The sequence below is a fragment of the Staurois parvus genome, unplaced genomic scaffold (assembly GCF_062004578.1).
Source record: "Staurois parvus isolate SC_StPar_1 unplaced genomic scaffold, SC_StPar_1.0 ptg000249l, whole genome shotgun sequence".
Taxonomy (NCBI): domain Eukaryota; kingdom Metazoa; phylum Chordata; class Amphibia; order Anura; family Ranidae; genus Staurois; species Staurois parvus.
In genome coordinates this window covers 12090762-12116375 of record NW_028318045.1, presented here as the reverse complement: position 1 = coordinate 12116375, position 25614 = coordinate 12090762, and the positions used below count along the sequence as shown (strand labels likewise).

At 41.6% G+C, this 25614-nt stretch overlaps 1 protein-coding gene across 6 annotated transcripts in view; it reads left to right on the top strand.

Moving 5' to 3' along the window:
- The window catches only part of PRR5 (proline rich 5), a 148678-nt gene that overhangs the window by 64161 nt on the left and 58903 nt on the right, over nt 1-25614 (top strand). For 2 of the 6 annotated variants that reach the window (XM_089680789.1, XM_089680787.1), the window contains 2 exons: nt 8786-8831; nt 9378-9491. In XM_089680789.1, coding sequence (XP_089536915.1) covers nt 9388-9491 — 104 coding nt within the window. In that variant the 5' untranslated portion in view covers nt 8786-8831; nt 9378-9387. Of the gene's footprint in view, nt 1-8785; nt 8832-8934; nt 9492-25614 lie in introns of all 6 variants that reach the window. The other 4 variants (XM_089680788.1, XM_089680785.1, XM_089680784.1 and 1 more) reach the window with 2 other exon arrangements.

Here is a 25614-nt window from a genome sequence, read left to right as displayed (position 1 = left end):
CCTACATAGCTTTTTATGAGAGGAGTGAAGAGAAATACTATAGATTGTGACCAGAATGACAGCTGTGAGTCTGCTGATATTACATCAAATATGGCGACTGTTTCAGGGCTTTTGGATGTCTACACAAGGGAGGCTTTTACAGCTAGATAACATGGCTAAAATATGTTCAATACACATAAGCCTTTGGAAAGATTATATCTATATGGTCCTCCCATGCTCTAGGTCTCCTAAACAGTATAACAAAAAAGCTGCTAACACCATACCATATACCAGATGGGAAAATGACAAATAAAAAGCTAACTGGTGCTGCGCTAATTGAGAAATAAACTCCTATTATGAATATATCACACAAAGTATTAATAATAATGAAAAATGCTATGATAATATGCACAAAATCAGAAATAAAATATTGAATAGAATACACATGAAATATCCAATCTATGGATAACAGTGAATAACACCCAAACAAAAAAAAGGCGTAACCTAGGTACACCACTGAAAATAAATAGGTGACTATAGCTGAGAAAACAATATATATAATATATACAGTTGCAAGAAAAAGTATGTGAACCCCTTGGGATTACATGGAGTTTTGCATGAATTGGGCATAAAATGTGCTCTGAACGTCATCTAAGTCACAACAATAGAAGAACACAGTCTGCTGAACATAATACTACACAAACATTAGATGTTGCCATGGTTTAATTGCACATAACATGTAAACATTCACAGTGCAGGGAGGAAAAAGGTATGTGAACCAGTCATTTTTACAGGACGACCACGCCTTGGGAGAGTAGCTACAGTGCTAAACCTTCTCCATTTGTAGACAGTCTGTCTTACCGTGGACACATGAACATCAAGGCTTTTGGAGATACTTTTGTAACCCTTTCCAGCTTCATGCAAGTCAACAATTCTTGATCGTAGGTCTTCTGAGAGCTCTTTTCTGCGAGGCATGGTTCACATCAGACAGTGCTTCTTGAAACCAGTAAACCCAAAACAGGTGTGTGTTTTTTAAGGGCAGGACAGCTGTCAGCAACACATCCAATATCATCACACTGATTGGAGTCAAGGTTGGCTCACTCCTGGCTCCAATTAGCTCTGGGAGAAGTCATTAAGCTAGGGCCTCACATACTTTTTCCTCCCTGCACTGTGAATGTTTACATGTTATGTGCAATTAAACCATGGAAACATCTAATGTTTGTGTAGTATTATGTTCAGCAGACTGTGTTCTTCTATTGTTGTGACTTAGATGACGTTCAGAGCACATTTTATGCCCAATTCATCCAAAACTCCACGTAATGCCAAGGGGTTCACATACTTTTTCTTGCAACTGTATATATATATACTGCTTCTTTCTAAATTGTGCTCACAAAAACAGTGGTATGATCCTTAACCCCTTGATGCTGACATCACACAAATATGCGGCCTCACGGAACTGGGCTTTTTTCCATGGGGCCGCATATTTGCGTAGCTGTCTTTGTGCTGGGAGCACGCTGCTCGGCGCACTCCCAGCACAGAGACTGTGGTGTCACTGAAAGCCCTGGGTCCCATTCTAATGATCGGGACCTGGGACTCCTGATTCCGGGTCACATGATCGCTGTGATAGCCTCTGATTGGCTATCACAGTGATCAGTCACTGTACAGCCCGGCCCCCTTGCTTTTTTCTCTATGAATGGAGAAGAGAGATACATTGTATCTCTCTAACTCCTGGCATAGAGAGAAAAAAAATGTTTGTAAAAAAAAAAAAAAAAAAAAGATAAGTAAATATTAAAACATAAAAGAAAAAATAAAGAAAAATACCTAGATCAAGGTTTGATCTAGTTCAGTGCCAGGGTTAGTGTTTGAGTCAGGGTCAAAGGTCAGGGTCAAAGGTCAGGATTTAAAAAAAAAAATGGTGTCAGTTAGTGTTAATGTTAGTGTCAGTGTGTTTTAGGTAAAAAAAAAAAAAAAGACAAAAACAAAATGCGCACTATTGTTTCTGGACTGCACTACCGGTACAAACAACAAATAACATACACATATATGGTATGAAAGCCCAATTTTTCCTGAAAAAACCAAGGTATAATCCATATGGATGTACAAAGTAGTTGTGATGATATTTACGGTTTTACTATCACATGTCAACGTTGCAGAATTGTGCTTAGGCATTTAGATTTGTTTTACCCTTAGGTGTGAAGGGGTTAATAGGATCCCAAAGAACAGTGATAAAAAATAAAACCACAAGACTTCCATAATGCAACTAAATCGTTTCTATAAGAAATGATACCAAAATGTACGTGTTCACAGTGAACATAATGAAAGATAGGTGGAAGTGAAACAAATAAATAGACATTGAAAACTGTGTAAATGAAAATAAAGCCGCAAGGCTTTATGCAACACCATTTTCAGTGGTGTACCTAGGTTATGCCTTTTTTTTGTTTGGGTGTTATTCACTATAGAAAGATTGCTGTTTAAATGACTGGTCTGGTGACAGGATCTCTTTAAATGTGGCAGAAGCCGGACAAGGGGATCAGTGTGGACTAAAAAATATATAATGGTATGCGAGCGCTACCTAGAAATAAACGAATAGCTGCTGGAACACCAAAAAGGTAACCAAAATAAACCTTCCAAAAAGCATGTAAGTATCAGGTGCAGCGCTAGAACATATTATGCAACATAACAAACAATAAAATCCAGAATACTATGCAAAATCATATGTCACCTAGTGGTGAACCAAGTAGATAACTTGTGAAAAAAATGTCCCAATAGAACACAGCCCATGTGAGGATCTGATATGATCACAATGATGTTGCGTGGAGAACTAATCAGGGGTGGCAGATGATAAGTAAATAAATTGCGCACTCACCAGAAGTGCATAAATACACGCATATGAGATTAGCCTGTCTCATCAGGTATAACACAGGTCAACTGCTTCCAAGTAGGTTCAGGATCTTATACACCTTCTGGTCACGTCTGGATAGGGTGCTCAGAAAACCTTGATGCACATCACCGTCAGGGGTCCCTTTAAAGACAGTTTCTGCGAATGGAGGCTCTCAATAAAGAGAGCCTAATAAGGGACACCACATAGTGTGATACAGTAGAAGACTTTATTCCATCAAGACAGGTGCAAAACAAATCAGGATTAAAAGAAAAAAGACACTGACCATATAAAATTCAGGATGGCCACCAGCGGTGGCTAGACATCCAGTAACTGTAGCCCCCCTGACACGTTTCGTGCTATGCACATCATCATAAGGTGCTGGGCTTACAGTCAAAGATGTCCTATTCCTCCTATTTATCTTAAAAAATGGCGCTTGCGCTTATTTGCGGCAACCATTTTGCCGCCTATCGGCACATGCACAGGTGTGTAGGCGCCATTTTGCCGTGGATCACGACGACAAGATAGATTGATTTGTCTCCTGCTAGTGTGCGTGCGCCACAGCGCCATTTAGTTGGTGGTAATCAAAGCGCCTGGATGTGTGTTGTCAGTTCACATCTCAGTGTGAATCAGCAGGGGGTGTGAAAAAGCAGGATAAGTGCCTAAAGTGAATAATACTAGCTCACAATGGGATCCCTAGTATTATTCACTTTAGGCACTTATCCTGCTTTATACACCCCCAGCTGATTCACACTGAGATGTGAACCGTCAACGCACATCCAGGCACTTTGATTACCGCCAACTAAATGGCGCCGTGGCGCACGCACACTAGCAGGAGACAGATCAATCTATCTTGTCCTCGCGATCCACGTCAAAATGGCGCCTACATAGCTGCACATGTGCCGATAGCCGGCAAAATGGCGTCCGCGAATAAGTGCGAGCGCCATTTTTTAAGATAAGTAGGAGGAATAGAACGTCTTTGACTGTAAGCCCAGCACCCTATAATGATGTGCATAGCACGAAATGCGTCAGAGGGGCTACAGTTACTGGACGTCTAGCCACCGCTGGTGGCCATCGTAAATTTTATATGGTCAGTGTCTTTTTTCTTTTAATCTTGATTTGTTTTGCACCTGTCTTGATGGAATAAAGTCTTCTACGGTATCACACTATGTGGTGTCCCTTATTGGGCTCTCTTTATTGAGAGCCTCCATTCGCAGAATCTGCCTTTAAAGGGACCCCTGGCGGTGATGCGCATCAAGGTTTTCTGAGCACCCTATTTAGGCGTAACCAGAAGGTGTATAAGATCCTGACCCTATTTGGAAGCAGATGACTTGTGTTTATACCTGATGAGACAGGCTAATCTCATATGCGTGTATTTACGCACTTCTGGTGAGTGCGCAATTTATTTATCATCTGCCACCCCGAATTAGTTCTCCACGCAACATCATTGTGATCATATCAGATCCTCACGTGGACTGTGTTCTATTGGGACATTTTTTTCACAATTTATCCACTTGGTTCACCACTAGGTGACATATGATTTTGCATAGTATTCTGGATTTTATTGTTTGTTATGTTGCATAATATGTTCTAGCGCTGCACCTTGATATGTGTGGACTATCCCTTTTGGAAGCTATGAGTTGGGATTTATGTACACAGGCTGGTCTCCTCCACCCACCACAGTTCCAGTACAGCCTGGGAGTATAAAAAATGTATACATAGCAGATATTTCATACAGACTGCAATATGATACCGCATGTTCCCTATAAGAATGGTATGCTGCTGTGTGCACATGCTACTGTACCTGCTGAGAGGTATACAGGCCTACGTCAGGAATTCCTGAATACAATGACTCATCTTCCTGTGCAAACGGCTTCCCAGTGTATAAATACAGATAACACCACAATATTTTCACTAATTCTCTACCAATAACCTGTCTACACACAGCTGGCCTAATCCAGGTATACACCGGTATTTACTACATTGCAGTTTACCAACTTTTAAATGGTTTGGTTGCATTACTTTGATTTTTTTTTTATTTTAACTTGGTGATCTGGCCAGTATGTCTGTTACTTTTCAACTTACTTTACCTGGCCAAGCTGTCCAAAGAGGCAGTTAGAGGGTTGAGGCAAACTGTTTACCACAGACAAGGGTGCTTACAATGGTCACCTTTTGTTCATCCACTTAAAACGTTTATCTCAAAAGGAAAAAAAAAACTGTTGCTGTAACAGCTTAGGTCTCCATGCACACTAGGCGGTTTAACCACTTCAAGTCCGGACACTTTTATCCCCTTCCTGTCCAGGCCAATTTTCAGCTTTCAGTGCTATCACACTTTGAATGACAATTGCGCAGTCACGCAACACTGTACCCATATGAATTTTTTTGCATTTTTTTCAGACAGATAACGCTTTATTTTGGTGGTATTTATTCACCACTGGGCTTTTTATTTGTTTTGCTATATAAATGAAAAATCCAAAAATGTTGAAAAAAAGTGTTTTTCTTAGAAAATTTTGCACATAAATAATATTTAATCATAAATCTTGCCCAACATTTATTCAGTTATCTTTTTAGTAAAAAAAAAATAACCCAAATTAGTTTATAACCAAAAATTATAATTTAAAAAAAAAAATGTTTTTACATTTTTATTTTATTTTTTTATATTATTATTTATGTTTTTTTCTACATACTGTCACCCCAGCAGTACAGTGTCACCATGGTGACACTGTACTACTTGTGGGGGGTGATGAAGATTTTTTTTTATTTTTACACTGATTGCTTTTACACCCATAAAGGCTGTAAAAGCAATCATTTCTCCTTCTCTCTGGCTGCGTTCTTGCAGCCATTGATAACTAATGTGTGAGCTGTGATTGGTCACAGCTTGTCACATGGTACAAGGCTGTTATGAATAGCCTTGTACCATGTGACCTCTGTGATCATTCACAGATTTCACACATAGTAAGCAATAGTAAGCAATGACAGAAGTGACATCTTGGTTACTACTGTTCATGTGATCACTGATTGGTCAATCAGTGATCACATGATCGGGACCTCGCACAGAGGTCCCGTACGATGATCGGTGTTCCACTGTGAGGACACAGCGGGCACCGGATCGCGGTGCTGCACGCTCCCAGGGAGTGCGCACAGTCCAAAATGGTGGGCGCCATTTATGAATGGCAACCCGCCCTTGGACTGCCACCGTCTGGCCATTTATATACAGCGGCCGGACGGCAAGTGGTTAATAACACCGGTAACGTTAGCTGTGTAAAGTTGCATTACAAACACAAGTTTGTCAGTATATTTTAGCGTTTTGTATTAACGTTTAGCTGCGTTTTTCCGTGTTTGCGTTTCTAGCATTTAAAAAAAAAATTCTTGCTCCAAAAATTGCAAAAAACACTGTTTTGCTGCATTTTACCACGTTTTCCGTGTTTACCAGCGTTAGAGCATTTTTACAGCTAAAAAACTCCTCTGGAAACACATTAGTCCTGGGTTTTTTTCCAGCCAAAAATGGCACTGGCAAAAAAATGCTGATTAAAGCCTATGTGTGAATGGACACATAGGATAACATGCTGAGGAGTTTAGTGGCTGTAGAAATAAATGCCAAAAGCCAAAAAATAGCAGCTGTAAAAATGTCCAGTGTGCATGAGGACTAACAAGTGTTACCTGGAGTTCAGCGTTAGGACCCTTTCCAGACCGAACCACAATGTATGTCTATGGGTGGGCAGATGTACAGTAAATGGATGATCATCTATTTACACCTGCCCACCCGTACACATACATTGCGGTTTGGTCTGGAAAGTTCCCTAAAGCTGAACTCCAGGTAACACTTTTTAAGATGTTACAGCAACATTTTTTTTCTTTTATATCCACCTACATCTGTGTCCATCCTGGTCTGTTTTGTTTTTTTTTTTATTGTTTTTTTTTTTAAATGAAACAAGGCTGCATCCTTTTCTGTTTAGACGGATCTAAATGGATGTAAAAGGATGGCATTCATTTACATCCATTCTGTTTATGTCCGTTTTTAGGCAAGAAACATTTTTTGTTTATTCTTTTGCCATCAATGATTGGTTTCTGCACATTAAAAAAACATGGATGTAAACTGGGGGTTTCAGAGGACTGCACTCACTTTGACTATTCCCCCTGATTGACCCCACTGTGATCACAGGTAGCTTATAGCCCAACTGTCATCTGATACAGAGTAATCCATTATAATTGGAATTTGACAATTTCCAGATCCTGTTGTGTATTCCTGATATGCCCAGGTGTTCAGTTAACACTGGTATTGTCTGTATTATTGACCTGAAATGATGTACCTGTCTATGGGTTGGTCAGGAGTGATTCACAAAGGCTAACAGAAAGGAAACAACAAAAGAATGAGAGCATATCTCCCAATTTTGTGCGATTGAAAAGAGGGACATATTATAGACTGAAGTATATAGGCAATTGATATACCCCTGCCATACGTCCAATAACAAAGAGGGTTAATGCGCAAAAAATGAGGGATTTAACCCAATTTTTATCACTTTTATTTTGGCTTTTACCAAATAGAATCATTTTAATTTTAGATAAAAGGTTTAGTGCAGAAAAATCCTTCTCATAGTTAAAGTGTTACTAAACCCAGGACCCTGCATTTACTATATCTGGTCTCCCAGAGTACACACAACATGGAAATTATTTATGCAACTTATTTTTCCCATTATTTATGCAATTATTTAGTAAATAAAACCTGTGAAATACCCTTTCTCATCAGCAGTTAGAGCAGTCTTGTTACTTCTATTAGTGTCCAGCAGAGCAATGGTAAAGCTTGTATAATATATGCCCAAGTTTAGGCTGGCCACAGATGGCTCTAATTTTGGCTGGTTCCTGGCTGAATTTTAAATCGTTACTGGCCTTGTAGGAACCACTTGGCTTGACAAACATCAATTTAAAAATCAGCTGAGCAGGGTGGAAAATTGTATCAACAGTGACTATGTCTATCACATTCAGTCCACTGGTTAGCTGCGCCATTGTATTCAGGCAGCCACAAGTTCTGCAGATTCTGAATACAATAGGTGGAGATTTGGTGGATGGGGGAATCTCCACTTCCAACTACTGAGAAAGTTGTGCATGGCTAGTTTTAGCCCTGGTTTATACTAATGCAGTGCTGCACATCACATGTGATTTGCATAGGAACCACACTGCATTCCTGTGCAAATCACATGATGTCTGTGCAGTTCGATTAGAGCCATACATTTTGTATGGCTCAAATCGCAAAGCATCCCCACCAGAAAGGTGCAGAACCCTTTTTTTTACCTGCACCTGATTGTGTGAAGACCCATGCAATGCAAATTCTGGTAATCCCACTGTGTTTTGCGGTCTATTTGGGGTGCCGTTAATTTAACACTGACAGCCATGCTAGATCGCATGGATGCCATGCAATGGCAATGCGGTGCGGAACATGCACAGGATTCTACGTGTTTCCCACACTGCATTAGCGTGAACCAGGGCTCAACCTTACTTTGCGAAGGTTTCCTCCTACAGGGGTTAGGAAGTGAGGCAAAATGGCCCTGGTGGGGACACAGGCATTTACAGAAATCAGGGTTCTAACTCTTCCCATTCCTATCACAAACAAAAAAGTTTTAGCTGGAGTCTTACATTAGATTTTTAGTATACAACCGCTTAAATCTGCACTGAAAAGAAGATCATTAAGAAAAGTCAGTGTGCTCAGGCGCATAGGGTGGTCAAGTGAATTGGCATTGCAGTGCGGTTCCCATATACCCCTCCCCCATCCCATTTAAATGCAAATGCCCCGGGTAAGATAAGCCCCATTGACTTTAGGCATGGCAGCCAATGGAAATGTGTGTCTCCCTAGTCTTCCCCTTGTCTTTTGTCCTGATGTTGTGTTTCTTCTCTCTCCTTTCTCTTATTTTCACGCTTATCTGATGTCTACAGAGCCCACTTTCCATACTCTATGAAGAAGTCGTGGTCTCTGCACGTTGTAAGTGTTGCGACATCTGGGCCCCGTCCCTTGTGAATCTCATTTGTATTTTTTTTTTTCCCTTCCTCTTCTCTCTTTCTGTCTGTTTCTGTTTCAATTCAAGCTTCCGCCATCTCTTATTCAGCAGCGCTGCTTTAAAAAAAAAAAAAACCTTTGCAGAGAGTCAGGCAGACACACATTGACTGGAGCGTTGTACAACTGACAGTGGAAACATGAGAAGAATTGAATTCTTGACAACTGTGAGGCATCCGCTGGGTTCTAGAACTACAAAAGTTTAAAAAAAAAAAAATGCTACTTTGGACGGAGGCACGTTGGCTAGAACGGCGAGGGAAAAAAATGTAGCTTTGTCCCTAGGACTGGAGTTATGACGAATGGGTTGTACTTTGCCTGTGATTAAAGGTCTGCCCCTGCCTCACTTGAGCTGTGTTAAGAAAACTTGCCTTGCCTCTTTTTTTTTTTTTCTTCAATGCAAAGCCTGGGAGCTTGCAGGATTATCTGTCATTAGCAAATGCTCAGACTGGCGCTGACCATGAGGACTCTTCGCAGGTCGAAATTCATGAGTTCGCCCAGCCTCAGTGACTTGGGCAAGAAAGAACAGGCAGCTTTGGATGAGAGAGGGACGCAGCAGAAGCGAGCCGGATCCAATGCCACCTGGAACAGGTAAATCTTTCTCTATACTGTATATACACTGAGCAATAGTCTGCATGTACAGAATGGGGCGAGGAGTGGGACACTCTTCTGTGTAAGCTGGGCATACACTGTTATATTTCATATTGGAATTGATTTGACAGATCGATAAAATTTACCAACAGTGTGATGTGATGAACTGACTGATTAGATATAATTCAAATACGTCGCTTAGGTATGCATTCCAGCTACATTGCTGTTGGCAAATTTTTCTGATCTGCCAGACTGGGTCTATAAAAAATATGAATTTCTGTCCATTAGGTTTAGTGTGAATTCCTGTAATACAAAGTTGTCTAAAAGTTGTAACTATGATCCGTCTGTCAGTAGGATAAACTTTACTGTATTTTTAAAGGCTTCTAAAGTGGCTGTAAACCCTTACATATACCCAATGAAGTGACTAGCCTTAGGTCATACACAGAGATGAAACAAATCCTCCCACATAAGTTGTACTTGTCTCTCTACAGTCTTCGCTTCTCTACATCCATTCAGAGTGCTGAATATATAAAGCTTGTCTGAGAGTTCAGAAAAAAAGGGGATGGAGAGCTGAAGTTACTCTGTAAAGCTCAGTGAGGAGAATTCTGAGAGCTGATTGGAGGGAAGAGACTCCCCCCCCCCCCCCCTTCCTTCACACAGGAACAGAGCTGAGGCTGTCAATCTTATTTTTCTTATTTGTCATATTTTTTTTCTTGGTGTCAGGAAAACTTGTCAGAAGTGATTCATGCTGATAGCAGAGGAACAAAGCAGCAGACAGAAATCACACTTTGTGCTCTGGATTGAGACAAGCACACCCTACAGAGCAGTGGCCTCCAAACTGTGGCCCTTTGCATGCCTTTATCCGGCCCTTGGGGCACTTTTCCTTCCACTGATGCAAAATACTATTCCCCCTCCATCGACACCAACAATGGGGCACTTTTCCCCCCTCCAACACCAACTATGGGGCACTATTCGCCCCATTAACACCAATGATGGGGCACTGTTCCCCCCACCGACACCAGTAATGGGGCACTATTCCCCCCCACCGACACCAATAATGGGGCACTATTCCACCCACCAACACCAACAATGAGGCACCATTCTCCCCCCACTGACACCAACAATCAGGCACCATTCCTCCCACTGATACCAATGATGAGGCAATATTCCCCCCACCAACACCAATGATGGGGCACTATTCCACTCACCGACACCAACGATGGGGCACTATTCCACCCACCGACACCAACGATGGGGCACTATTCCTTCCACTGATACCAATGATGAGCCAATATTCCCCCCACCAACACCAACGATAGGGCACTATTCCTTCCACTGATACCAATGATGAGCCAATATTCCCCCCACCGACACCAACGATGGGCAATATTCCTTCCACTGATACCAACGATGGGGCACTATTCATCCACAGACACTGATGAGGCACTATTCCTCGCACTGACACCAACCAAGGTGCACATTTTACTCCCACTGACGCCAGGAGAATTTCTATTCCCACTGGCCACAGTTCGGCCCTCTAAAGTGAAGTCTGAAGGACAGTAAACTGACCCTTTGTTTAGAAAGTTTGGAGACCCCTGCTATAGAATGATATGCTTTGTTCATATTTCATGTCTGAGGTTTACAACCACTTTAAGGTTTTTTTTCTTCACCTTAACATATTATCTGCATTACGATAAAAAAACACTCTGTATCCAGGATCCCCCCCCAGCTCCTCCTAAATACTTACCTGAGCCCAACCCCAACCTTGATTCAGTGCTGTGCCCAAGAGCAGCAACTCACTCCCCTCTCTCCCACAAGAGAGAGAAGCAGCAGTGGTAGCCATGCCAGCCAGGCTTCTATTGCTGTTGGCAATCATATCCTATTATGAGGGGGCGGGGCTAAGCTGGGCTGTCTGTGTCAATGGACACAGGTAGCATGGCTTGGGATCGAGCCTGCACGAGTTCCCCCACAAGTGGCTTCCTGTGAGGGCAATCGCCAAAGAGCAAGAGCCAGGAGTGCTGGTGGTGAACCCCAGAAAAAGAGGATTGGAGTTGTTCTGTGCAAAACAATTGTAGTGCAGATAAGTTTGCTTATTATTTTGGAAAAAAAGGTTTAGAAATACTTAAAGGTTCTCTCTCGCCTTTGTCCACCTCCCCCCCTCCCATCCTTACACTATTGCTTGCAGAGACAACTTTTTTTGTTTGTCTTTTTCTGTAAGGGACTTATGCTGTTTTTATCTTATTGCTTTATATTTGCAATCCTCACCTAAGTGAGAGTGATGTAATCAGACCCCAGAAATGGCTCAGGTCTTCTTTACCACCAACATGGCAAAGCCTCCACGGCTGGGCGAGATCTCATGAACTGCCTTCTGGGATGTGTGATGTAGATATCCCAGGGGGCAGTTTGTGACATCTTGAACCCTCACAGACACCATAAAGACCCTAGATATTTCTGTGCATGTGTGGGAAATCTGGTACATGTGCAGACATGTTGTGGCCTTCAATGTTTCTGTGCATGTGCCAGATCTCAGTTCATAAAGGCGGCATGGGAGTAGAGTGATGTAGGGAGAACTTTTGCCTACAAACGGGACAATGTGGGCTATGGACTAGTTTGGGTTTTTTTTAGAGTTAGATCTTACAATTTTCATTTTTGAAAGGTAGGGTGGAGATCCTCTTTAAGTCCACATAACGAGTTGAGAGAGTTAGAGGTGCTCAGACGCTTCTTAAAGAGAATCAGTCAAGTTTCTGAAGACTTGAAAATGGCAACTTCTTGTAAGAGTAGTAGTATACTCCCCTCTCCTATCACCTGTGTCACCTACCTCCCTTTCCATTTTAGCATTGCAGCTTCAGTCAGTGTCTTTGGCATTGAAAAGTTTTGAGGATGTTGGATATCTGCGTTCCCTGCCGCCTCGTTGTGGTTCCTTCCTCTCGTCCCTGTGACACTACTGGTCCTCTAATGCTGTAGGGATTAGAAGAAGGTACCACAGCACGCTGCAGAGTACACAGGCATCCGACACTCCAGGAAATGTTGAATGCTGAAGACACTGACAGAGGCTGCAGCATTACAACAGGGGGCTCCTGTTCTAATTTCATCAAAAACATCATACGGTCCCTCTAAAGCAAACCTGCTCTTTGTTGATTTATGACAAAGCAGTGGATTTATTGAACACCTCTTTCCGAACAGCATATACTTTCCTTTCCTTCACTATACTGCCACTCAGCTCAGTGCTGGGAGCCAAAGGAAATAACCCATACTTCTGAGTATGGAGGAACATGTGACTCACACCATGTGACAGCACTGGGCCAATCAGTGCTCTCACATGGAGAGTTCATAAGCTTATGTGACTCCAGAGACTCGTACATTACACAGGGCAATTTTCAGGCAATTTTAACCACTTAAAGTGGTTCTAAAGACAGACTTTATTTATTTTAATGCATTTTCTGCATTAAGGTAAAAAATCTTCAGTATGCAGGTCCCCCCGGACCCATTTTCACTTAGCAGAGCCCAATCTCAATCCAGCGCTGTACGTAAGAGCAAAGGCTCTCTCCTTCCTAGTTGGTTCAGACACAGCAGCAGAAGCCATTGGATCCTACCAATCATAGTTAGTGAGGAGGAAGTGGGGGTTGCCAAGCCATGCTCAGTGTATCTATGGACAGCACTGTACGGAAGAGCAGAGGCTCTCTCGGCTCTCTTGGCTCTCTCCCTTCTTATTGGTTCAGACACAGCAGAAAAGGCCATTGGCTCCTGCCAGCCACAGCTAGTGAGGAGGAAGTGGGGGTTGCCAAGCCATGCTCAGTGTGTCTATCGACACACAGGGCTGGCTTGGAATTGAGCCTGCATGAGTGCCCCCATAGCAGTCAGCTTGCTATGGGGGCACTCTGCAGGGTGGGGGAGGAGCTGGGAAGGCCGGCAGGGAGAAGAGGCATGTGAGAAGAGGAGGATCAGAGCTGCTATGTGCAAAACCATTGCACAGATCGGGTAAGTATAACATGTTTTTTATTTAAAAAAACAGGAACATTTACAACCACTTTGTTACAGTAGAAAGTGAACAAAGACAAACTTTCATTTACAAATCTGATTGGCAAGATGATATCAATTTTATGGGTTAAAATAGATTTAATATGCTGTATGAAAACTAGGAACCCTGACAAGCGATCAGATTTTCTGCCCAGCAGTCGACTGAAAGTTGTAAATGATTCATTCAATTGATTCTTGATTGTGAAGGAAAAATAGAAATTGATCAATAGAAGTTCCAAGTTTATGGACAGCTTTAGAAGGCAGCCGGGGGGACCTGCATACATCTTCACTTCTACTAAAAATGTAACTCTCAACTCTGAGATTCCACAATTGTAGAAAAAAATGATGAAATGGCTGGTTAAGTGTTTGTAAAGGCCAAATTTTTAATTTTTTTATTGGATAGAGTAGGAAATAGTTTGAACCTCTGTACAGTTTTTATTGTTCTCTGTGTGCCCTGTGGGGAGATTCCCATTCTATATTTGTCTAGCCACAGAAAGTGAGGGGAATCCATAATTTTTGAGTTGTCACAGGAGCAGGAAGTAGGGGGAATTCTTCCAATGGGGGCACTTTTTCTGGTGACAGCTCTCTAAGAGGGCATATCCCCTCACTTAAGAGGAATTTGTTCTTCCTTCCCACTATGTCACTGAGACAAGAGGAAGTGATGGGAAATCTACCCTACAGACAAAACGCAGTCAACAACAACAAAAAAAATTTCATACTCACCAGTCTCACTGCTGCGATTTAAAATTGCACAATTTGTGTGCAATTTCAGAGTGATTTCAGGTGCGAGTTCTGAAGACTTTATTGCTGTTTGCAGTGTGATTTCCATTATATTCTTTGTATGTAAAATCGGAACAAAACTGCAGAAAAGTAATGCAAGAACTACTTTAGAAATCACACTGCAGCAAATCGCACATGTTAAGACACTGGCATTCACATTCATTAGATGCGATTTCAGGTGTGATTTCAGTTTGCAAATCGTACATGAAATTGCATCGGTATGACTGGGCACTTAAAGCAGAGTTCCACCCAAAAGGGGAAATTCCGCTTTAAAGACTGGTCCCCCACTCCCCATTAAGGATTGGCACCTTTGGGGAGCAGGTACCTGAATTTGACAGGTACCCGGTCCCACTTCCGCTGCGATTGCCTAGGCAATCAAAAGCTGAAGTTGTCCTCCCTTCTTCCCTCCCTGTAGTCTTGTGGGACACGTGACAGGTTCCAGAATACTACGGGGCCATTCAGGAAGTGCAGCGCTACTCGCGCATGCGCAGTGGGCACCCGGCTGTGAAGCCTCAAGTTATCACAGCCAAGTGCCCACACTGAAGATGCCGGCACCTGGAACACCAGACGGCTGGTGAAATGGGCCGCGGGGAGGACACTATGGGATCGTGGGACAGGCGAATGCTACGGTTTTTGTAGCTGCTGACTTTTATTTTTTGACAGTGTGAGTGGAACTCCGCTTTTAAAGTACATGTAAACCCTCACCTTGTGAAACAACCCATTTAGTTTAAAGAAGAAACGAAGGGTGTCAGCACAAGTCTGATCATGGAGGAGAGCAGGCTGAGTTCCCAGCATAGCTTGAGAACTGACTACATTGTGCACTCATGTCTAGTGTGGTCAGTTTTTAATAGGAAAGCAGAGAGACTGGCAGGAACACCTGAGATTTCACACAAAGGAAGCAATACAAAGAGAACATGATATATTTTCATACAAGTACACGGTACAACAGTCACATATCAGGAATATACCATTTTGGGTTGATAAATGCTTTAGGCATTACCTACTCCATCCAAAACTAAGAAAAAAGTGTTGGCTTTACATACATTTTAAGTAATTATGTCATTAGAAAAGTATGGGAGCTGCTATTTCTGGCCTCTCCTTTGAAAATGTTGGTTTCCTGGCTGTTATACTGATACTTTGTCTTCAGTGTTTCCTGTGACTTTGACATGGAACAAATATATAGATGACATTTCCAGCAAGCTTTTTCAGGGCCTGTGACTGAATGATTTTGAAGCCAGGAAACTGGGTGTACAGGGAGGAATGCACCAAGAGCAGAATGTATAAAGTCCAGCATTCATTTTATTTGAACTCTTATTTAGTGAAAAATCCAATGTGTTTTAGGGGTCCAAAGGGTCCCCTTTTATCTGGGTTTGTTGAATGGACTGATAAATTGGAGGTATCCTGAGGTCTAATTAGTATGATCGCTCCAGATGCCAGTTAAGCCTTTCGCCTAGAGCCAGGAAACTAGCTTTTAGTTTCCAAAAGAGACTTTTCTCATGACACTTTAATGCTGGGTGCCACACACTCCTGCTGTAAGTGCTGAGATGCTAAAAAAAAAAACCTTGCATGGGAATTGTCACATTCCGTTACACATTATTACATTTTACAGTAATTTTGAGACATTTGTAAATATAACTGCAGCTTTCTCCTTCCACATGCTACATAATGAATGTATTGTATCACATTCAGGCTTTTTTTATAGTGAATGGACATGTGCTGACTTTCTATGTATCAGGCTTTGAATGCCAGGAATATCTACATGCCAGTGTACACTCCGTGAGCTGGATGTGCCTAGAGTTGTGTGGTAGGTCACCGTGGCAATCTTTATGAATGGTTGAAAATTAGATCACCAAAAATTGTACATTATTACTGATTATTATGCTGTTGCTTTACAGAGAATGTTTTTTTTATGTTTTTAGGACATCTAGTCCCTAAATGTGGTGGCTACATTAGTTTTTTTTTTCAGGCTAAGAACATTTTCTACAATTACAGGAAATATTTCTTGATCTTGTCAGAAATGCTATGTCCTTGTCACTTCCTATGAATTGGACTGAATGCAAAAACATAAAAACAATGAAAAAGCAAAAACATAAAATCAAAAATTTTGCTTAGGAAAACTGCTAGTCCCATCAAGTCCCATGATATGGTTAAAACCAAAGGCAGACATGTTTGAAAACTTTTCTTTGTGCCAGCTATGACTCCCTCCACAGATACAGAGCGAACGTGTTTCTGTATGCAATACAGGCAGCTCCATGCTGGTAGGAAGGGGCTGTACAAGGTGGTATCATAAAGTCTTGAGACTAATATTGTAACACGCCAACAGATGGCAGCACAAAGGTGCAAACAATGTAACAGGGAGCACTGACATTCATAAGTCAGTGTGCCAAAAGACATCATTCTATGTACATTGGGAGCTGTGCAACTGGTGCTATTCTGACCAAGTGTGTTGCCACGTCTACTATTTCACCATGGACAGCAAGTTAGAATAAATGTGAAATTCTGCGTGAGACTGAGCAAATCGCTGGAACTCCACAATGTTGTCAAAATGGCTACCTGGATCTTCATCTTTAGGAAGAGGGCATTTTTCAGTGTTCAAGCTCATTGAAGGTTTTCCTGATCTCATCTTCCAGTGACGTTCTTCCGCTCTTTAAGTGCGCATGCCACTCAAAACACTTTGAATGACTCATCGCAGCAATGTCGTAAACTTGCCAAATCATGTCAAACATCTCTGGCAAATTTGCCCAGTTTCACGCAGAATTTCATGTTTGCTCTATGTTCTAACTTGCTGTCCATGATGAAATAGCAGACGTGGTAACACACGTGGTCAGAATAGCACCAGTTGCACAGCTCCCGATGTACACAGGACAATGTCTTTTGGCACACTGAATCACTGAAAGTCGGTGCTCCCTATGACTGTGCATGCAGCCCTATGCTGCCATCTGTTACAAAACTAGTCTCAAAACTTTTTGATACCACTTTGTACATAGCTAACTGAAAACAGCAGACCACCCTGGGTAATGTCTGCATGTGTTGCTGAGCCTCCATGATTGAAAAAACTAAAATCCATTAAATGAAAGGGGTAGACCAGAGACAGTTAGAAAGTGTTAGATGATGCTTGATGTACTCCAGCCAAGAAAGGAGGATGGCCCTATCTGACTTGCTGCAGCTACTAATGCAAAGCTCCACAGTGCTGTGGTACTTCATGGAAAACTACCAGCCCACAGCCGCTAAGGCTATCGGGACTCGTAGGCACTCATTCACAGAACTCTGTGAAGAAGTGATGAGGCCATGTGTGTGGAGCCTCGCGCGGCCGCACTGTTTTCAAATCTGACAAATAGTACGGGGAGAAGTTTCCCTGTACTATCTGTCAGGGGGGCGTGGCTGCGGCTATGGGAACATGTTACATGTTTCACCATAAAAATGGGTAGAACGTGTAGCATGTTCCAAAGGTGAACTTATCCTTTAAATGTATGCAGAATTGCTGTCAGGGTTTTATTGATTTCTGGGTCCCCATTTGCCCTCTCTATTTTAACCTGATGACCATTGTCATGTGGACTAAAAATGATAAGAAAAATCCACAATTTGGCCAAAAAAATAAACTTGACAGCGTTTTAACCATTCCATATTGTTCCATTAATAGGCAAAGCACAGGCACTTTAAAATGAACATACAGCTTACAATTTGTGCAAACATGCTCTAGCAGTATAGTTCAGCTCTGGCAGCCATGTGCAGAACTCAATACCTTGACAGTACCAGGACTGGTTAAAACAAATGTCAAAGCAAAATTTACAAAAAATATGTTCCGTACATCTCTACAATACATGCACATTTTGCTCTTGTTTTATCACTGTAAAGACTTTTCCAGTACAGAAAATGACCTGTTATTCCGCCAGAAATGTACTTGCCTTCTAAGTCCTGTTGTGGGCTGACAACCCACAGCATTTTTGTAGACTGAGTGGTGTCTGCCCTTCCCAGTTGTCTTTTGCCAAACTACTCAACCACTCCCATTTCCTGAATTGCTGCAACATAAAACTTAGTCATTCTGTAGTCCAGCATATGAACTAGAAGGGCTCATTCAGAGAAAGCAGGAATTATGCAGAGGGCAAGAGACAGTTCTAAATTTCTGAAGAATCAATAGACGTTTTTTGCGCTTATTAAAGAGATGTGTATAACAAAATGCTTTTAACAGTAGATTTAGCAGACAAAAAGGGAACAAATGATACAAGTTCATATTGAGGGTAACATATAACATGTTCCTGCTCCTGCGGCGGCTCAGCAATCCAAGCCCTCTGTGTGTCAGCAGTACAAGGATAAGTTCCTTGTACCAGCTGTCACTTTTTGAAAAGAGCAGGGCCACACAGCCGTGTCATTCATTCATAGAGTTCTGTGAATGAATCAACTACAAGTACTAACATCCTTTGCGGCTGTTGGTTTGTAGTTCTCAGTGAATTACCACGGCACTATTAAGTGCTGTGGTAGTTCATCGATTCTTCTCAGTGCAAAACTGCCTGCCTGTACGATGTAGAGGTAGACAGCTCGCACTGACAGTCTGCAGGAGTCCTGCATGGCACCAGCGATTTGCTAATCACTGATGTAATGCTTTTCAGGCTCCTTAAAAAAAACAAAATAGGAAATGCACATTTTGTTTTACCTGCAAAAAATGTGAATTTATTTTATTTTTTTAAAGGTGAACTTATACTTTAAGATTTGCATTCTTGCTGTTCTGATTTATCTTACAGCTAAAATAAATGGTCAGGATTTGTATTCTAGCACTACAGGGGAAGCAGTGAACTGTCAAGTACTACTGGTATGTAGTGGAGAAGAGGTGATGCCTGCCTCACCTGTACAGAGGTGACTAAGGTGTTCCCGATTATCTAATGACATCAAGAGAGAATGAGTAACATGTTCATGTTCAGAGTGTGTGTACACCCTGTACAGAGGGCAGGGTATTTATGTACAAACAAAGGAAACAACACAGATATTGCATGAACGGACCTTATACACTTCCCACACGTGAAGCTTTCTGGACAATATATCACCATATTAAAACTGCCCCTGGTAGTGTGCTTGATTGTAATTCAATTGCAAAATTTATAACCAGGAATACTGAAAAAAAAGTCATTAATCACAGCTGTATCCCACCACATAGCTAGCAGCAAATGGGAAATCGCAATCCATTGTAGTGCTATGCAGATCCGACATTTCTCTGAGTGCTCATGTGTGTCCAGCCTAGTTGGTTCAATACACATTTTTACTCAATGTCCAGAAACCTGTGAAGCTTTAAAATGACTTTTAGCCAACAGTATATAAATGTCAAAAAAATGTATACACATGACAGCACAAAGAATAAAAAGAGCTGCTGAATTGAGCACTTTTTCATTACATTAATTACTGTTAGATGACCGATGATTGCTATGATTTAAATTCCCTTAAAAGTAGACTCCAGGCAAAATTAAAAATGAAACTTTGAAGTGTATAAAGAGAGAATAGCCTATTGGCTGAGTTCAGATTTACATATAGATATTGCTGGACTGCTGCAGTCCACCCCAGTTACTTCCATCTGTATCTAGTGATCCTGGAACACAACTGCTGCTGATGCTGGAACACTCTTCCTACTGCCTCTTATACAATGAAACACTGATGTTAATACTGATTGTAGGTGCCTAGCTGTTGGTGCACACCACTTCCTGTGATATTGCACCAAATCCAGGAGCAATATCCTCTGTTTTTCTAACTGGCAGTGGGTGCTCCCCCAAAAGTTGAATTGGCGTGGGTGGGTTTTGTGAAGGATGCCTTCATACAGTCTCTCTCTGTAAGCCTTGTCCTCCTAGAGCAGAAATCACATTTACAGGTGCCCCTTGGAAGGATCACCAGGTATACCAATAGCAATAAAGGACTAGTGTCGCCATGATCAGAGGAGGGTAAACAGAATTTAACTTCTTTACTATTTTGGGGTTTACTTATACAATACATTAACTTCCTGACAATTACAATCTGTAGAATAAAGTTCCCAGATATGGTGCCCCTTACCAAAACTATGTTAATCTACATTCCATTTTAGACAGCCACTTGTCTTACATTAATGATCCAGAAGCATGCTTGTTGGTTCCCAATCATGTAATCACCATGGTAGCCATAATTTCAGTTACAGTGTATAATGATGGCTAGGAAAAGGGAAACTGAAGAAATCCTTTTCCCTGCCTGCAGCAGACTGATGACATCATATCAGCCTGGGCAAACTGGACTGGAGCTTGATGGTTCTTTATTGATAAAAATGGAGCTTTATGGAAAAATGATGCTGTTGCTGTATATAGACATGTCAGCTCCTACTGATAGGTCCAATTTAAGTGCAGGATTGCTTAGCAGTCAATGAGATTACATGTCACCCTAGATAGATCAAGTAAATATGCAGGTACTAAGAGAAATATATTGGCTACTATTGCTGACTTCTGCCTGCCTTTTTGTGAATGGCTTCAGATCTTTCTGAATCAGTGTCCAGGAGCAGGCATCCAGTAAATGAAATCACAACTCCTGATCTGCAAGCTTTTTTTCTGAGACAATGTGAGTATTGAACCAACTGGATTGGCAAGAGAGCCAAGCAACTAGCATTTTAAGGGGAAAAAAAGACACCAGTGGTAGTCCTGATTTTTTTCACAGTACAGGTGAATTTTATTGGTTGATTAAAATTATTATTATTATTATTATTAATATACAGGATTTATATAGCGCCAATGGTTTGCTCAGCGCTTTGCATTATAGTGGGAGACAATACAGTAACAATACAGTTCAATACAGGGATAGGAGCAGGGGCAGACTGACCATTTGGAAACTCGGGCACTGCCCGAGGGCCTGGGGTCCGTAGGGGGCCCCATGAGATACCCCTGGTACCTTTTTCATAGGCTTTTTTGAGTTTGGGCAAGGACAGAGGGTCCCCATGATCCCCTATTGCCCGGGGGCCCCATGAGTTGTCAGTCTGCCCCTGGATAGGAGGGCCCTGCTCCTTGGAGCTTACGATCTAAAATGAATGTTATTGTCTGCTATGAGTTCCTGCTCTCTGTATATTGTTTTCTTTTCCCTTTAATAAAGTAACCATGGTGTCACTGGTTATGAATTAGAAACATCTGTAGGCCATGTGGACATGCACAGCTTGAGTGAGCAAGATACCTGACAAAGATTTTTATTGCAGACAAGCAAATGGTGCTGATTAAAAATGAAATATTGATGAGCCTACACAGCATTGTGGGAGTGTAAGTCCTACCCCAAAATCCATTTGTCAATAACATGTTATAATCTATTATGTATAATTCCCCTGAGTGAGACACGTGTTGTTTCTGTGAGATGGACCGTTGTAACATAGTTTGTTCAGACAGCAATGGACACGAAAACGATACTATTGTATTCCTTGCAGTTTGCTGTCTTGTGTACCAGCACCCATATTAGCCAGAAAAACAAACATTTGGTACTTCATTCTTACCTTCAGTTTGGCACAGTTGCATAGGCTTTTCTCCTGTACTGAATCAGTTAAATCAGCATGTCAGACAGGAAACTAGAATTTTATAGAAAGGCAAATCAACAATCTTGACCTACATACTTCTCTCTGTGGATTCTCCAGCTGAACTTTTCACTATCACTAACTGTTGGAATACATTGTTCATATATTTTGTGCAACAACTACTTTTATATTCTTCAGCCAGTAGATGGCAGTGTTTATGAGTTTGTAGTTGTATCTATGATAGAACTCTGTGTCTTTTCTCTATAATAAAGTTCCTGATTCCTGTTAACAGAGAAGCAGCAGATAAACACATGTGAACTGTGCACTGTCTGTTCTGTGGCTATATACAGAATCTCTAAAACTAACTTACCATGCCTTGGTCTGGAGTGTGCCTTGGTATGTAAGCCGTCATCTTGGATCTATTTGTTGTAATGTCAAAGCTGCCTTTATGATCACGGGTAAGCTCATGCTTGGTGGGAGAATAATCTAGAAGCAGCAGGAGAGGTACAGGAAGCACAGATCCAAAGAATGGATGAAGTAGAAGCAGGGAGATCCTTGCACTGCAGGTGTTCAAGTATAACTTCTCTTCTAGCAAGAGCAATGAGCCATACAATAGTGACATCATCAAATCTGATCAGTCTCGGAGTCAGTGGCAGCAGTGTGTAAGCAGGTGCAGTTGGCTAGTCTACCACTAGGTGGCTCTGGTTCAGAATAGTGTGGAAATAGAGAATTATGTAATTGGATGATAAGTTCCTTTGTAGACAAATCCTTCCTGTAGTGATGTAATCGAAGGAGTTACTACCCATATTTATAGCCAGTTGGGCCTAGTACAATTGGGGCATGGGAGCCAAATACCCCACACATCTGCAGATGTATTCAGCTACTGCTTAGCGCTGAAGGTCCCAGGTAAGATAGTCCATTACCCAAAAGAGACAGTTGTCGTTGTCCTGTCTCACCAAACATGGTCTAAATGGAATGGAAACACTGTCTAAGTGTACTGGAAGCTGGATGCAAAAGGCCTTTTAGGCCTGGTCAAGTGTTCTTTGTCTTGAGTACTAATACCCTTGGGACTTCTAGTGACACCTGGGTGAAGTGTACATAATCTAGAGTTGCAGCTGTAGCAATCCTGTCTCTAGAACAACATGAAGGGGTTCATGAGCTGGATGCATAAAGCCTACTGAGTAAGTCAGAACCCTCTGAGTGACTACTGATGACCCTGGGGAGTGGAAGAATGACATTAGGGAGGTGGGTCCCAACGCAGTGGTGCTTCCAAGGAGATGAGAGGGATATTAATGGAAGATTGCTTAACAGTGACGTGCAATGTGCAGCTTTCACATTTCACTGCTGCAGCCTTTCCACTATATGTAATTGGAGAAGTATGCTAAGCAATACTGGATAGTATGTCTATGTAATAAGATGTGTCACTGTCATCTTTCAAGAACAACAGTAAAGTGCAGAAACTATAACTTAGTGTGGACATTCCTTTCTTGCAAATATAAAGGCTAATGGCCACAAATATTGTTGAAAGGTCTGTGGCAAGGAATAGGGTAAATATGGTGAAGGCTAAGAACTACCTGCAGTGGGTTGTAGTCCTATCCATGAAGAGGTGGGATGGGAGCTTAAAGTATTTGGCGCCAACAGTCGGCAAATCAGAAGTCTCCTTGCAATCGCCTTCAATAGATTCACATTGCAGATATACGGCTGAGTGGCTGAAGGCAGAGGAAGAACATTGCTATCTAGAAATTCAAATTAAGTAAATTTCAGGATTTTACTTGGGCACAATTAAAATGTTTAGATGTCCTGGATAGCACACAAGTCCATATATTGTTACTAGAAGTAGTAAACGATTTTTCCTCTTGGTGTTTGAGGCTGTCTCATATAAGCGTCACTGAATAAATCAGACAATATACCACATATAAGCGAACATTTGCTGTTGCATTTGTCACAGCTGTTTTATGTGTGGCTAAATTTCTGAGGGCAAGAGGAGTTTTTCTTTGCCAAGCCCTCTTTTCTGTACATTCATGTGATGGTTCAGTGACAGCTGGAGCTTCCTGAGACTTACTTTAGTGAGCCTAAATCCTGACTATGCAGGGCAGAACATGAGGCTAAGGCAGTACAGAATAATGAGAATGATCAATTATCACTAAGGTGGCTTTTGGGGGCAAGATATATTCCTGGAGCTCCTCCCAAAACCCAATTTTAAATGGAGTGTCTCTTTAATTTTTATTTTTTAACTAATCCAACCAAAAGTTACAAATCGGATTTTAGCCAGGCCACAGAATTTTCTTGACGCTGTTGCATGTTTCTTGGTTGTCATGCTTTCAGACATTCGAAGTGATTCACTGGAATGCAAAGCACTGTAATCCGAAGGTGAATAATTAGTTTCCTGTTCAGAGAGCTAAGACGTAGAGCCTCCTTCTGCAGTACAGGCTTTTTGGAGACCAGATTTTTCTTTAAAGCTGCTTGACAGCCTTATCCTAAGCAGACAGCTGTGTAAAGCAAAAGTGTACCTGTCTCTGATACACACTGCATCCTGATATTCAGCCAAAATGAACTTTTGAGTTACTTTCCAAATCTTAATAGATTAATTCCGAACGTCAAAATATACAGCATCAGTATACGTTTTCAAAAATGTTCCACCTTTTATCATTAAAAAGCTGTTCTTGCGTTCTAGTCCAGTGAGTTTGTTAAACTGAGATGATGCCAGCATTCTGCTGCAGGCACAAGGGGAAACATTTCTACAGACTACATACTTTCTTCCCCCATTGACTTGTGTTAGGGTGAGAGAGATCATTTTTGAGATGTCCCTGAATTTGTCAGTTGCCATTTGGATTTGCTGGAAAATTCTTGGCTATTTGGCCGACAGGTATTAGTGTCACATTTCTTCATGGTAATAAAGTGATCAACCATTGGTCGTAAGAGAATTTATAACCATTTTGTATATACCATGTCTAATTATTATGGCCAAGACTAGAAAATACTTTTTTTTTCAGGTAAGTCAGGTAAATATGATTAATTTCTATTTTCATGGGTAACCAGCATGTGCAATGCCTGATTTGCTCCTATTGTGAAAGAAATCAATTTGTTTAGATGGCTCAGTAGCTCAAGCTAGAATGTACAAGTGGGTGAGAGTAGTGACTGGCGTGGTTACACTGACACCAGTAACCAAGTCATCCAATCAGATTAAATTGTCAGTGGCCTGGAGATCTGGCAATCATATTGATTAGGCTGTAGTTTCCAGGTCAAGTCTGGAGAGTTCCTAGGTAAAAATATTAAACTTTCACCTGATCTGGTCAAATACAGGTGGGTTGAGAGACTGCCACCTGACATATATCAGTGGAGTGTTTGAAGTGGAGCTGGATTAGGATGTTCTGTGATTTACTGAAATTTAGTGTTCTCTTGGTGTTAGATTCACAGTACTCACATGTAAGGAAGAATTCCCAGTTGGAGGTCTTCTTAGCTTGGATGTACATGGCGGTATGCACGAGAACCAAGAATGAGAAGTGAATTTTCCAAAATATCACTAAACAGGCTAACACATTTGAGATCCCCTTCTTCATGGAATACCAGCTAACAAATTGCTATCATGTTTTTCCAACTCAAAAGAAGGGACCTCTGAGTTCCTTGATACATGGTCTGTTGCATGATTTTACAACAAATAAAAATGTGTTGGACAATTGCATTTCTGATTGCTCGTTCTTTGGTGCTCCTGCAATCTAATATAAAATTGGCATAGGGAGGGGGCTTGGCATGTTTTGGCTGGAGACTGCAGAGGGTTGTGCCAGCAGGAGTCAGAGAAACAGTAGTACAATGATTTTCCCATTGATTAGCTGT